At 58.6% G+C, this 12,139-nt stretch overlaps 1 protein-coding gene across 1 annotated transcript in view; it reads right to left on the bottom strand.

The window, feature by feature from the left end:
* Positions 1-325: 325 nt before the first annotated feature.
* BSND (barttin CLCNK type accessory subunit beta) overlaps positions 326-12,139 on the bottom strand; it is a 12,379-nt gene continuing 565 nt past the window's right edge. The window contains exons 2-4 of the mRNA XM_004699641.2: positions 5,337-5,431; positions 3,213-3,476; positions 326-2,353 (exon numbers count right to left, since the gene is read on the bottom strand). Coding sequence (XP_004699698.1) covers positions 1,951-2,353; positions 3,213-3,476; positions 5,337-5,431 — 762 coding nt within the window. The 3' untranslated portion in view covers positions 326-1,950. The remainder of the gene's footprint in view (positions 2,354-3,212; positions 3,477-5,336; positions 5,432-12,139) is intronic.

Raw genomic sequence — 12,139 nt, forward strand, 5'->3', positions numbered from 1 at the left:
TTGAGCCTCAGGAGCCAGTCCCACACCCCTGCCCCACGTGTTCCCCAACCTGTGGCTGGTGTCCACTTTCCAGAGAGTGCCCTCCGTGCCAGTGGGCAAGACACCTCATATACCCTGCCCAGAGGGGGCGTGAGTGTAGTGGACGGAGAAGAATTTGCCGGGTGAAAGAAGGTGACCCTTGGGGACGGTGACAACATTTATTTTATTTCAGCCGTATCAGTGCTGGCATCTCTGTGCTGTGCTTCAGGCGCTTTCCCGCCTCCATACACACTGGCAGATTCGATGGTCCTGCCCCACCCCTACCCCACCCCCCGCCCCCGTGAGCAGGGACACTGATCACCACAGCAGAGGGGACATGCCCCGTGGCAGCCTTCATGACGAGGCTTTCATGCTGGAGGTAAAACAGTCCCAAAAAAGAGGGTGCACAGAGGGGCTTCCCTTTCCCGGGCCAGAGCCCCACCACCACCCCTGAGCAGAGGCCCTGCCCAGGCGAGGGTCCCCGATGTCCAGGAGCAGGGAGAGAGTGCTGCGGCCCCTTTGTCCACAGCGCCAGCCCCTGCTCTGTGGGGCTGCCTGCAGCAGCATCTTCAGCTGCCCTGGGGGTCTGCGAGCCTGTGACTCTGCTGGCCCTACTACATGTGTCTGTCCCCTCCCTTCTCCCACCTTGGCCCCTGCTCTGTATGCCGCCCAAGCTTGCTGGAAGGGGAGCTGTTCTAGGGCATATTTCTGTCCCTTACACACCCGAGGGGGTGGGGGGGAAGGGGACGGGATGGGTCAAAGGGAAGCTTAGGAAGCTCTCCTCCACCAACAATCCTGAACCATAGACCAGGGGCTGGGACTCCTTCCTGGGAAAACCCCATCACGCTCTCACTTAAAGTCTCAATGTTCTGCGGCTCCCTACTGTGTGAGTGGAGCCCAGATGGCGCGTGTCGCTGGGTAAGCAGTGGGCTGCTAAGTGCCCGGTTCAAACCCACCATTCGCCGTGTGGGAGAAAGAGGAGGCAGTTTTGTTTGCGCGTGAAAGATTCAGTCTCACAGACCCTCGAGCCGCCATGAGTCAGGATTGAACCCGTGGCAGTGGGTGTTTGGGGTTTCTTGTGGGTGCAGGAGGTTGGTTTGGGCTGGGCCTGGCCTTTGGAGGTGTGAGTGCCAAAAACATCCAGGGCTGGGAGCTGGGAGCCCTGGGGAGGGGTGCCAGCTGGGCATGGGAGGCAGGACGGGAGTACATAGGACACTCCCTGAGCCGGAGGCAGGCGGAAAGGCTGCAGGGGTGTGGGTGTGAGGTCCAGAGAAGAGGACTCCTGTGAGGAGCAGCCCCGGGTGGGCAGCGTGGGTGGGGCCAGGCAAGGACGTGGCATTGGGAGCAGAGCGCAAGGGGCACATGCATTAGGGGCAAAGTCAGTTCTGCGTCCAGGGGAAAGCGGTGGAAGAAGTGCGCAGGACCGACAAGAGGCAGTGCCCCATCTGCCGGACAGAGTAAAAGATGCAGCACGATGTGGGAATCTGGAGAGGCCTTTGGGGGACCCCACATAGCACCAAGGAGGGTCCCTGCCAGGTCCCAGCATGGGGGAAAGTGTAGAAAGCCCTGAGGGGCCGAGCTGCTGACCGTCTTCCCAGTGAGTCCTGGTTTACCTTCCCAGTTCTGCCAAAGACCAGGAAGCAAACTGTGTTGGAATTGTGTTGAATGAAAAACTGACTGGCTCTGTAAACCTTTACCCCAAATTCACAATAAAATGTTAAAAAACAAACAAACCCACTTTGCTAATAAAAATGAACAATTGGAGCCAACGTGGCCGACTGATAGCAATCTCCCCTTCCCAGCACATTTCTCAAGGGGTCTCAGTCCCCATCTCCTCAGAAGTTCCAAACAACCCCATTTTGCAGCAAGGAGCACTGAGACCCCATGAGGTTAGCAGCCTAGCCAGGCTAGACCCCAGGGAGCGGAGTGATCTCAGTCCTGGGTATCAGGCTCAAAGTCCAGCTCCTTGTCTGGAAGGGGGTCCCCCAGCCCATCGGGCAGCCCGTAGTACAAGTCATCTCCCTCCTGAAGCTCCTCGTGGCCTGGGTCCGACGCCTCCTCCTCCTTCATCCTGGGACAGCCCTGCCAGCTGCTGGGCAAGACAGCCTCCTGCTGTGACCCCTCAGGGGCCATGTCCCCGGACACTGGGGCATCAATTAGGGCAAAGTCGTGGAAGCGGTCCAGCCGGCATCTGCAGACCCAGGGGTCCAGTGGTGGGTGAGGCTCCTCCCCGTTGGGTGGCGATGGACTGGGGCTGCTGTCCTCGCTGGAGCCCAAGTCCGGGCTCTCTGGGAAGGAGGCCAGTGGGGCAGGGCCCTGGAGAGGGGCCTGGGGGCTATAGGGCAAAGGCCAAGAAGGCAAGCATAACTCTGAGTCAGACTGCCTGAGTCTCAATCTAGCCACTAGCTTCCTGGCTGGGCTGGGACAAGTAGCCTCTCTGTGCCCCAGTTTCCTCCTCTGCAGAGTGGGGGACGTAACAGGGCTGTTTCTGGGGGTCACGCAGATTAGCGCACTTGGCGCAGTACACGGCAGCTGCTCAGGAAATGGGAGCTCTTAGGATGCTCCTCTCCACTCAAGGTCACCCGCTCACTCCCCCAACCCCTGTCTCCTGTGGGCCCTCACAGCCCATCACCCTGGGGTGGGCTCATTAGACTGGGAGCCCCTGGAGGGAGCAGGTGCCAGCAATGGCTCTGAGAAATGCGTGGATGGGCCGGGAACTCAGTTCACAAAAGATGGGTGTGGGCCAGGGTGGAGAGTGGCTTGCCAGGGGTCCCAGGCAGGACTTGAGCTCAGCTTTCCTCTGTGCCCTCACCCCCACTCTGTGCGGTGAGTGTTCAGAGAGAGCAGGTCTGCCCTGTGCCAGGACTGTCAGTCCCTGTCTCAGTCTTCCCAGCAACCCTGAGTCACAGGGATAGCCACTCCTCGGGGTGGGGAGCCGGGGGGATGACTGAGGCCCAGGGGCATTAATAAACCTCACCAAGGTTACACAGCAGAGGAACTGGGACTTGAACCCAGGTCTGTCTGACTCCTGAGTCCTCTTCCCTTGCTCCCCTAGACCCACTCCCCACTGCCCTGTGCTTATTCCAAATGTCCCCAGCCACCCCTGGGCCACCCCGCACCCCTTCCCTCCTTCAACCTGCACTGGGCTGCATTACCCCCCCTCCCCAGCCCCGCTTCTCTCTCCACGGGCTCACCTGGACTTGATCTGAGCTGGACTTGGTTCTCCCTCGTCCGAGCCCTGGTGGACGACCACAGCGGCCTCCATCCAGGCCTGGGAAGCCACAGGGCCGTCTTCCCTTCCGTCACTGGCTCTGGGCTGCGGCAGCCCCTGCTCAGAGGTCAGCAGGGGCCGGGGGTCCTCACTGTAGTGCATGACGTTCATCTGGATGTGGCTGAAGTCAGGCAGGCTCTGGTCGTAGGCAGCGTCCTCCCATAGCCTGACGTAGGTGGGCTGGAGGCTGCAGGGCATGGGAAAGAGTGGGGTGTGGAGGGAATAGACCGAGGCCATGCCTCACCCAGCAAACACCCCACATTGTGCCTGTGGGCCCTGTTCCAGGTATCTGGTTTCCTGTCATCTCCCAAGCAGGGTGGGCTGGGGGTGATGGTGCGTTGGTGGGAGATGACTACTGTACCCATTTCATGGATGAGGAGACTGAGGAGGCCCAGCAAGGCAAGGGAATGAAGTGGCAACGTGAGGGCGTGACACTACATGATGTCTCCTTCCAGGGGGCTAGCCCTGAGAGTTCACTGTCTCCCAGTCGCCCGTGGGCCGAGGGCTTTACCCTCGCCATCCTGAGAGTGCTAGAGAGTTCTAGACCTTGAAGATGTTTCCCTCCCATTTGACAGACGTGGTCAGAAGAGCAACAAGAGCCCACAGCTATTGAGTTCTCTAAGTGATTAGCGGACCCCTCTAATCCTCTAAGTGATTAGTGGACCCCTCTAATCCTCACCACCATTCTGGAAGATGCTTGAGAAAAAGGAGGCACAGACACTGGAAAGGATAGCCCCGGGTGATACAGTCACAAGGGAATGGCACTGGGGACCACAGGCCATTGTGCCCCCGAAAATGAGGTCCAGAGACTAGACCTCGCCCAGGGACACAGAGGGGGGAGGCAGTAGAGCGGAGAGCGGAAACCAGGGGGGCCGGAGCCCCAGCTCTCCCACCGTGGCCTCCGGGTGTAGCCAAGGCCCCGGGACAGAGCTTGCCTGGCTCCCACCCCACCTGGGATCTGTCTCCTCATTCCCACCTGGGCATTTGGTAACCCTGTACACCCAGAGCAGAACAAGCCACCAGCACGAACTTTCCCAAGCCGAGTAAATAGTCCCAGAGCCCAAGCCCACAGACCCCACGGCAGCAAGCCAAGCCTTCTGCACACTGGGCCCAGGCAGGGGCTGGGGGGACGGGCAGTGCCTGGATGACCCTGGGCTGAACCGCCCAGGACGGAGGCTGGTCTGCAGCCAGGTCAGCCAGGTGAGTGCAAGCCCCACGTGGGTCGTTGCCCCCCCTCCCATGAAGTTTGAGGACTGTAACTAACCGCTCTGAATCTCAGCGTCCATGTCTGCGTAGGGGGCACCACCATCCCCTCCCTCCACATGGAAGGCTTTCTTTGAGGGCTGAAGGAGCTGAGAGCTGCAGGGCCTGGCCCGGCCCTGGAGCTCTGAGCACGCGGCGTGCATTAGTTCACGCCATTGGGTTACGAAGCCAAAAAGCAAAGTTCTCACAGCGACGCCTGTGTTACAGAGCAGAACTGCTCCACAGGGGGTTCCTAGCGGTCAGCTTTACAGAAAGGGGCTCTGGTGGCTTCGTGGTCACCCATTGGGCTGCTAACCGAAAGGTCAGCAGTTTGAAACCACCGCCCGCTTCATGGGAGAAAGATGAGGCTTTGTGCCCCCGTGAAGCACCCACAGGGGCCGTCCTCCCCTGTGCTCCAGGGTCGCTCTGAGTCGGAATGGGCTGGAGGGCAGTGAGTTTGGAGTCCGCCTAGTCCACTGTAAGCCGAGACAAAGTCCCCGAACCTCAGTTTCCTCCTCTGTCAGAGGGGATGCATGATGCCATCGGGGAAGCAGCATTGCACTGTGAACCACAAGGTCGGTGGTTCAAACCCACCAGCGGCTCCGAGGGCAACAAGGAACGCGGCCTGCTCCCACGGATGTTCCTCCTGGACCCCTGCATGGAGTCACTTGAGTCAGCATCCGCCTGAGAGCAGGGGCTCCGGTTTGGGGGAGAGAACTGAAGGTTCTGGTATGTTCTGGTATGTTCTCAGGAGGCGGCCCCTGCCTGTCACCCTCCTTTGTGGGGGACCCCGGTGAAGACCCACCTCTTCATCTCCGTGCCAAGCTTATTCTCCAGCAGCTCCAGCGCCTTCGGGGGCAGGATGCCCTGGAATTCGGAGTCGGCAGGCACAAAGGCAATCTGGGAGCGGAGAGAAAGCGGCTGGCTGTGCAGCTGCCTGGGGCCTGGCTCAGTGGTCTCCTTCACCCTGGGCTCCGGCTGCTCCCCAGGGGCCTCGCCGGAGCCTCCCAACAGCCCAGGGGAGAGAGGGGCCAGCGAGGAGCCTGTCCAGCCCCTGTGGGAGGACTGGGGCCCTGGGCTCCTGCTTCCCATCTTGGGGAGTCTCCAGCCACTCCTCAGAGGATGATGTGTGCCTGCTGTGTGCAGGCACCCAGGGGCAGCACTGAGTGAACCAGGTAGCATTTCCCCCAGGGTCCCTGTCCTTTGCCTGTCCATGTCTGGCCCAGAGTGGGAAGCCTGTGATTGTCCTGTGTCCCCGGTGGGAGGCAGGGAAATGGATGAGTACGGTCACATCCACTGGCCCCTGTCTCTGAACTTTCAGAAACTGAGCGGCCTTGGCACATCCAGGAGCCCTGCGCAATGCGAATGGTGGATTCACTAAGCCGCTAACTGAACATGGGGGCTTTGAGTCCACCCTGAGGCACCCACCGTGGGGAGGAAAGGCCTGGCAATCTACTTTTAAAACCCCAGGGAGCTTTAGAACAAAAATACTCCCTGAAGTCTTCTCAAAACCAAGCTAGAGTTTAGCTTAACTAGCAGAAAAGGTCTGCAGAAGCATGGTGTGGTGCCATGAGCCACAAGGTCAGCAGTTCGAAAGCAGCCACTGCTCCACGGGAGAAAGACAAGGCTTTCTACTCCCAGAAGGAGTCACAGGCGCAGCCCCTGTCCTATAGGGTCGCCCCGAGTCGGCACTGAGTCGATGGCAGTGAGTTTCTTCTCTTTTGGTTTTTGTTTTGGATCAAAGCATCCCTGGGGGGCTGCGGGTTAGGCACTGGTCTGCGAAGGCCAGGTTCAAACCCACCAGCCACCCCCAGGGAGAAAGATGAAGTTCTCTGCTCCTCTAAAGACCCACAGTCCCGGAAAGCCTTGACAGGGGGCCCGTGAGTCAGCCTCAACCGATGGCAGTGCTTGGTTAGGTGGGAACAAGTTGGCGAGAGATGAGATAGGACACTGAGGGCGGTGCGTTGGCACTGATTGGGCGGGGGTGGGGGGGTGGGGTGAGGTGGGGGGTAGCAGGGGAGAATGGTTGCCCAGCTGGAGGTCTGTAAGGAATGCCGCTGCAGTACACGCAGAGGTGGTGGGCTGTTGTGCCTTCTGCTGTGTACATTCTCACCAACACTCCCCAGGGAGCTCAGCCCTCAGGGTTGCTATGGTAGCCGGTTTGGTTCTGCAAGGCCAGGGCCACTGGGCGGATAGCTGGCGGTGCCTGGGGAAGCAAGTGACGAAACGGGCATAGGGTGAAGAAGAGGAAGCCCTGCCTTTGGGGAGCAGGAGGTTGGCTGGGAACCCTTCCTCGGCCAAGTAGGCACTGTGGGCTGGCTGGCAGGCACTCCCTCCTCCCAGAGCCTCTCTGGGTTCCTCTAGAATGTGGGGTTCACGATGCCTGCCTGCTCCCAGGACAGCAGTGAGAGTCCCAAGAGGTTGTAAATGGGGAATCCGGCATACCAAGCTTGGCACCTGTCCAGGAAATCATAGCGCGGGGCCATGGAAGATGGTATTACCCAGCTTCTCTGCGTCTTGTTCTCCCCTGCCGAAGAACTGTCCAGCCAATACTTATGAGTCCCGACCAGATGCCGGGTTCATATTGCTGCCTTTGAGTCCTCCCCTGGCCTATGGCGACCCCACACACGGGGGAGTGAGGCCCTGCTCAGTCCTGGGTTGTCCTCTCCACCCGGCAGGATCACACCCCTGTGACCCACAGGAGGCTGATACCTTCCTGGTCTATCTAAGTGTGGCAGCTCGGCTGAAGTCTGTCCAGCGTCGTGGTAGCCCGCAAGTCTCCCCTGACTAGCCAGGGGGTCGTGGCTACAGATGAACCACGTTGTCTGGGGCTGACCCAGGGCTGCGGTTTGGAAGGTGGGCGTTTAGCCATGGGAGCAGCAGCCCCTCTGCCCCCTGCCCATGCAATGCAGATTGTGGAAGACATGCTTTTGCACCTGGAACGCCACCGCTCTACTTCAGAGAACGAAACCGGGGAGGGTAGGATACGGAGAACTCCTGTGAAGAGCGAGCTTCCCCAGATGTCTGCCATCAGGCGTGGGCCTGGGTAGAGGGGGCGGATGCCCTCGAGGTGCCAACAAAGCCTGGGCGGGCACTGGTGTGAGCTTGCTTTATCAACACACAACCCCAGTGACCTCAGATCTGCTAGCCTGCCCCAGTTTTCCTGACTGGCAGCCTCTCAGAGGTCAAATGAGACCATGGATGGAAGGTGCTTGCTAAGCCCCCAAGTGCAAAACCAACACACAGACATTTACCCAGCACTTCCTGTCTGTCACACCTAAGGAGCTCTGGCGGCACTGTGGGGTAAGGGCTGAATTGCTGACTGCAAGGTCAAGCTGTTCAAAACCACCAGCCACTTCTTGGGAGAAAGATGAGGCTGTCTGCTCCAGTAGCAATCCATCACCCTGACAACCCTATGGAGGGTCGTTGCTACTCGGAATCAACCCAGCAGTCGTGGATCTAGTGTTGTGGGGTTAGAGGCCGAGCCCAGTGTTGGCCAGGTGGGATGCAGTCCCTCTCCCTGACATTCAGGCGGGCAAGACAGGAGAGCAGCAGGGGTGCAAAGGGGACTTTTGCGGTCCTTTAACACTGCACCCTCTCACTGGGCATCTGGGGGGTTCCTTTCAGCTCCACCAAGGATGCCCTGTCTTTGCCAGTTGGTTCTGAACATGCTAGAAGCCACTTCTTTGCTGTCTCTGTCTCACTGCCTTGTGACCAATCACCGCCCACCACCATCAACATGATCACCCCCGCCCCCCACCATCATTTCTATTATCACCAGCACCATTGCCATGATCAGCAGAGACTGAGAGGAAGGCCACCTGAGAACTCGAAGGCTTTGATTGGGGAGGTGGGTGAAAGGGGTGGGAGGCAGGATTGACGTTTCGGAGGGGAGAACGACTATGGAGACCCCCCAGGCATCGGATAAAGGAGTTGAACATGCACTGCAAGCGATGGGGGCGGCCAGGAGGTGTTTTGGCCAGGAAAGTGCACGGTCAGGTGTGTGCTTAGAGAGAGGCTGAGAGGGGTCCTAGGACAGAGAGAGGCGTATGGGGAGGACAGGCCCATCCACCACCACTCAGGAGACCAACTCTGGGCCTCAGTGGAGCAGGAACGGTTGGAGCGTGGGGGACCTGGTTGCCGAAGCAGAAGCCTGGCAGTGAGATGCTATAGTTGGGGAGAGGGCTGCTTCTTCTTATCCTCTGCCTCCTCAGCCCCACCTTCCCCCCGGGGCCCAGATGACCACTCCGTCTCACCAGGTCTGCCTCAGCAAGCCAGCTAGACGACATCAGCGACATCAGCGGAAGTGCCCAAGGCCACACCTGCCACAGCCAGGGTCCCAAGTGGGATGAGCTGGAATAGCTTCTCAGCTCCTACAGCCTTGGGTTCACAGTCAGCCCTGGGCCACAGAAGAAGCTGCCCCCACCCCACCGAGCCGCTATCAGGTTAACGTTCCTCAGCGGCAAAGCCGACTGTGGCCCCCTCTTGCCCCCAAGCCTCCTCCCTCCACCTTACCTGCCTCCCCGACCCTCCAGCCGCCACACAGACAGAGCCACCCACCTGGCTCTTCTCCCCAGGCCTCTCGGATACCCTGCGCCTTCTATCCGGAGTCTTGGCCCTCTTCTTGGCCTTCGAATGTCCATATCATTTACAAAGTCCAGCTCACCTTCTCTGTGTGGCCTGCCCTCCCCCCATCAGGCAGCACGCCCCACCCCCACCCTAAACTCTAAGCCCACCACTTTGAGTCTACCCTCAAAGAGGGCAGGACCAGTTGCCGCCCAGCCACCTGGCTCACCGTGGCCCGGTGGATGTCAGAGGCGAACTCTGCTCCACGAGGTTGGGGTGTTTCAGACGCAGACTGCCAGGCCTTCCTTCCACAGTGCCTTGAACTTCCAACTCTTCGGTTAGCAACCAAGTACATTTAATAGCTTGCACCACACTGGGACTCTTCCTTAAAGGCAAACTCACCAAGACACACTGCCCTCAAGCTGACTGACTCTCAGTGGCCCTCTAGGACAGGTTGGACTGCCCCTGTGGCGTCCCGAGATTCTAACTCTTTATGGGAATAGAAAGCCTCTTCTTTCTCCTGCAAAATGGCTGGTGGTTTTGAACTGCTGACCTTGCAGTTAGCGCCCCATCAGGAATAGCCACTACGCCACCAGGGCTCACCCCTTAAAGGCAACTCCCTGCCACAGAGCCGATGCTGACTCATGGTGACCCATTAGGACCAGGCAGAACTGTCCCTGTGGGCTTCTAAGACTCTCTTTATGGGAGTAGAAGGCCTTGCTGGTTCTGGGTTTTGAACTGCTAACCTTTTGGATCACAGGCAAATATGTAACCACTATGCTACCAGGGCTCCTCCTTAAAAACAAGGACTACATAATTCTTAATGGTATCTGAAACCCTTCATTCCCAATCTCTCTGGCTAATTCCATTCAGATGCATAAACACAATATGCATATGCATACACACTTATATTTTCAACCCAGTAAATTCCTGTTAACTGAAGCCTCCCTTAGGTCTTACGCCAAGAGCCAGGGAGGCGCTGAGGGGTGTAGAGGAGTATAGGCAGAGGGGTGTGATGAAAGCTACATGGAGGAGACAGGGGGGCAGACAGGGGACCCCATGCTCTGGTCCTCCCCACTGGGTGACAAAGCATTAGCCCCACTTCCCTTATTGGATTCAGCGTGTGCTGGCCCCAGCAATCAGTGTGTTCTCTGTCTCTCTCTCTCTCTCTCTCTCTCTCACACACACACACACACACACACACACACACACACACACGGGTAAACACATGCAGAGCCCCACCCAGCCCCACAAATACCAGCCTGAGAACTGTGAGGGGGCCACCAGGACCCCACACCCATGATTTCTCTCTCAGCCAAGCAAGACAGGAGCCTCCCCCAGCTCCAGAGGAAGAAGCAGGAGCTCAGAGTGGAGCTCCCTCTGTCAAGGTCAAAGGCTGGGGCAGGAGGGAGCAGGGTCTGAATCTGGGCCGCTGGACACTAGAACATGTGCTGTTTCCATGATGCCCTGCAGCATGTGAAGGCGTGTCTCCATCAACAGTTACTCATTAAGGGCCGGCAACGTTCCCTACTCCCCTCCCCCTCCCCCTCCCCACACCCCCTCCCTCAGAGCACCCTGCCCACTACCTTTGAGCCACCATGGGTAGTGGAGAAAGGGCAGGAAGGCCACTCCCCTCCACACCTCATGCCCTCACACCAGGGTCCAGGCTTCTCCCAGGAAGAGGTTGGTGGTAACGTGGGCAGCACTGCCTGAAGACCTCTCCCCACTGTGACCTCTGCTCAGGGCACTGCACAGAGGCAAGTTGACTGTAAACTACTTAGCCAATGACTGCAAACCGGCCCAGACCGATCCAGCACCTACGTGCTGACAGCAGCATTGGCCCAGGAGGGGGCAGGGCAGGGGAGGCCTGGGCAGGTCCATGCCCCTGGACTACCTCCCCTTGCGGGGACCCCCGAGCACAGCCACCCAAGCAGGAGGTGAGGCAGGGACTGTAGGTGGTGGGGGCTGCCTGGGACCTACAGTCATAGATGTCAGCCCTAGTAGGACCTTTAAATGACCCTCTTTCTCACCCCCTCGTCCTGACTAACATTCTGTGCACATGAGGAAACAGAGTCCCCGAGAGAGACGAGGACTCAACCCAAATCTCCAGGCAAAGAGTCCAAGCTCAAAGCCACGTTCCTCTTCCCGACTCCCTGCGTCTGTGCCTGGCCAGCTGTGTGACCTTGCCAAAGTCACTCAGCCGCTCCGGGTCCTCATTCCCCATCAGCCTCAGGCTCATAGCTCCCGACATGATCACTCCACAGGACCAGTCATAGCGGGGCAGCCCTTCACCGGCACCTCCCCACTGCCCATCTCTTCTCTGGTCTTCAGAATAACCTATACCTCTCAGAGAAATCAGAACACCTGCGCAGGCAAAGGTCACCCAGAGGATTTGCAGCAGAGGTGGCCCTGGCACCCGGGTCTGTGATTCCCACTCCCGAGGTGAGGAAGACAGGTAACCCACAGAGACCCAGAGCCTTCTCCACACTAGAGGATCTGCAGTTCTCCCCCCAGAGGTGCTCAATCCCACCCTACATGCTAACAAGATCCCCAAGGCATGTCTCAGCGGGGGTTGGACTGGAAGGAACCAGCTCAAAACCCTGCCCCAAACGTATACCATCAGGGTTTGCCTGGGCCCACTCCAGGCTTGGCAGCTCAGAGAAACACACGGCCCTCCTTCCAAGGTGGAGAATCTTGCTCTACGTCACCCAGAGCAGAGCTCCAACCCCAGCTCTGCATTAAGGAGTCAGGGAACCCCACCTTTCAGAGTCCCCGCCTTCTAGCATGTAAAAGTGAGCTAGAGACCTTACGGAGAAGCTCAAGATGAGGACTGACTTCCACCCAGAATACAGAAGTCAGATGATAAGCACTCATCAATCTTTGCTTAAAGCGCATGGGTCATGTGCTGTGTTTCATTGTGCCTCACCCTTGCAGGACTTCGGGTCAGCCCTTATGATAAGTGGAGGGATGGGTGGGTGGGAGGATGGATGGATGGATGGATGGATGGATGGATGGATGGATGGATGGATGGATGGATGGATG

Source organism: Echinops telfairi, unplaced genomic scaffold (genome assembly GCF_000313985.2).
Source record: "Echinops telfairi isolate 266 unplaced genomic scaffold, ASM31398v2 ScPeMD7_443;HRSCAF=831, whole genome shotgun sequence".
Classification (NCBI taxonomy): Eukaryota; Metazoa; Chordata; class Mammalia; order Afrosoricida; family Tenrecidae; genus Echinops; species Echinops telfairi.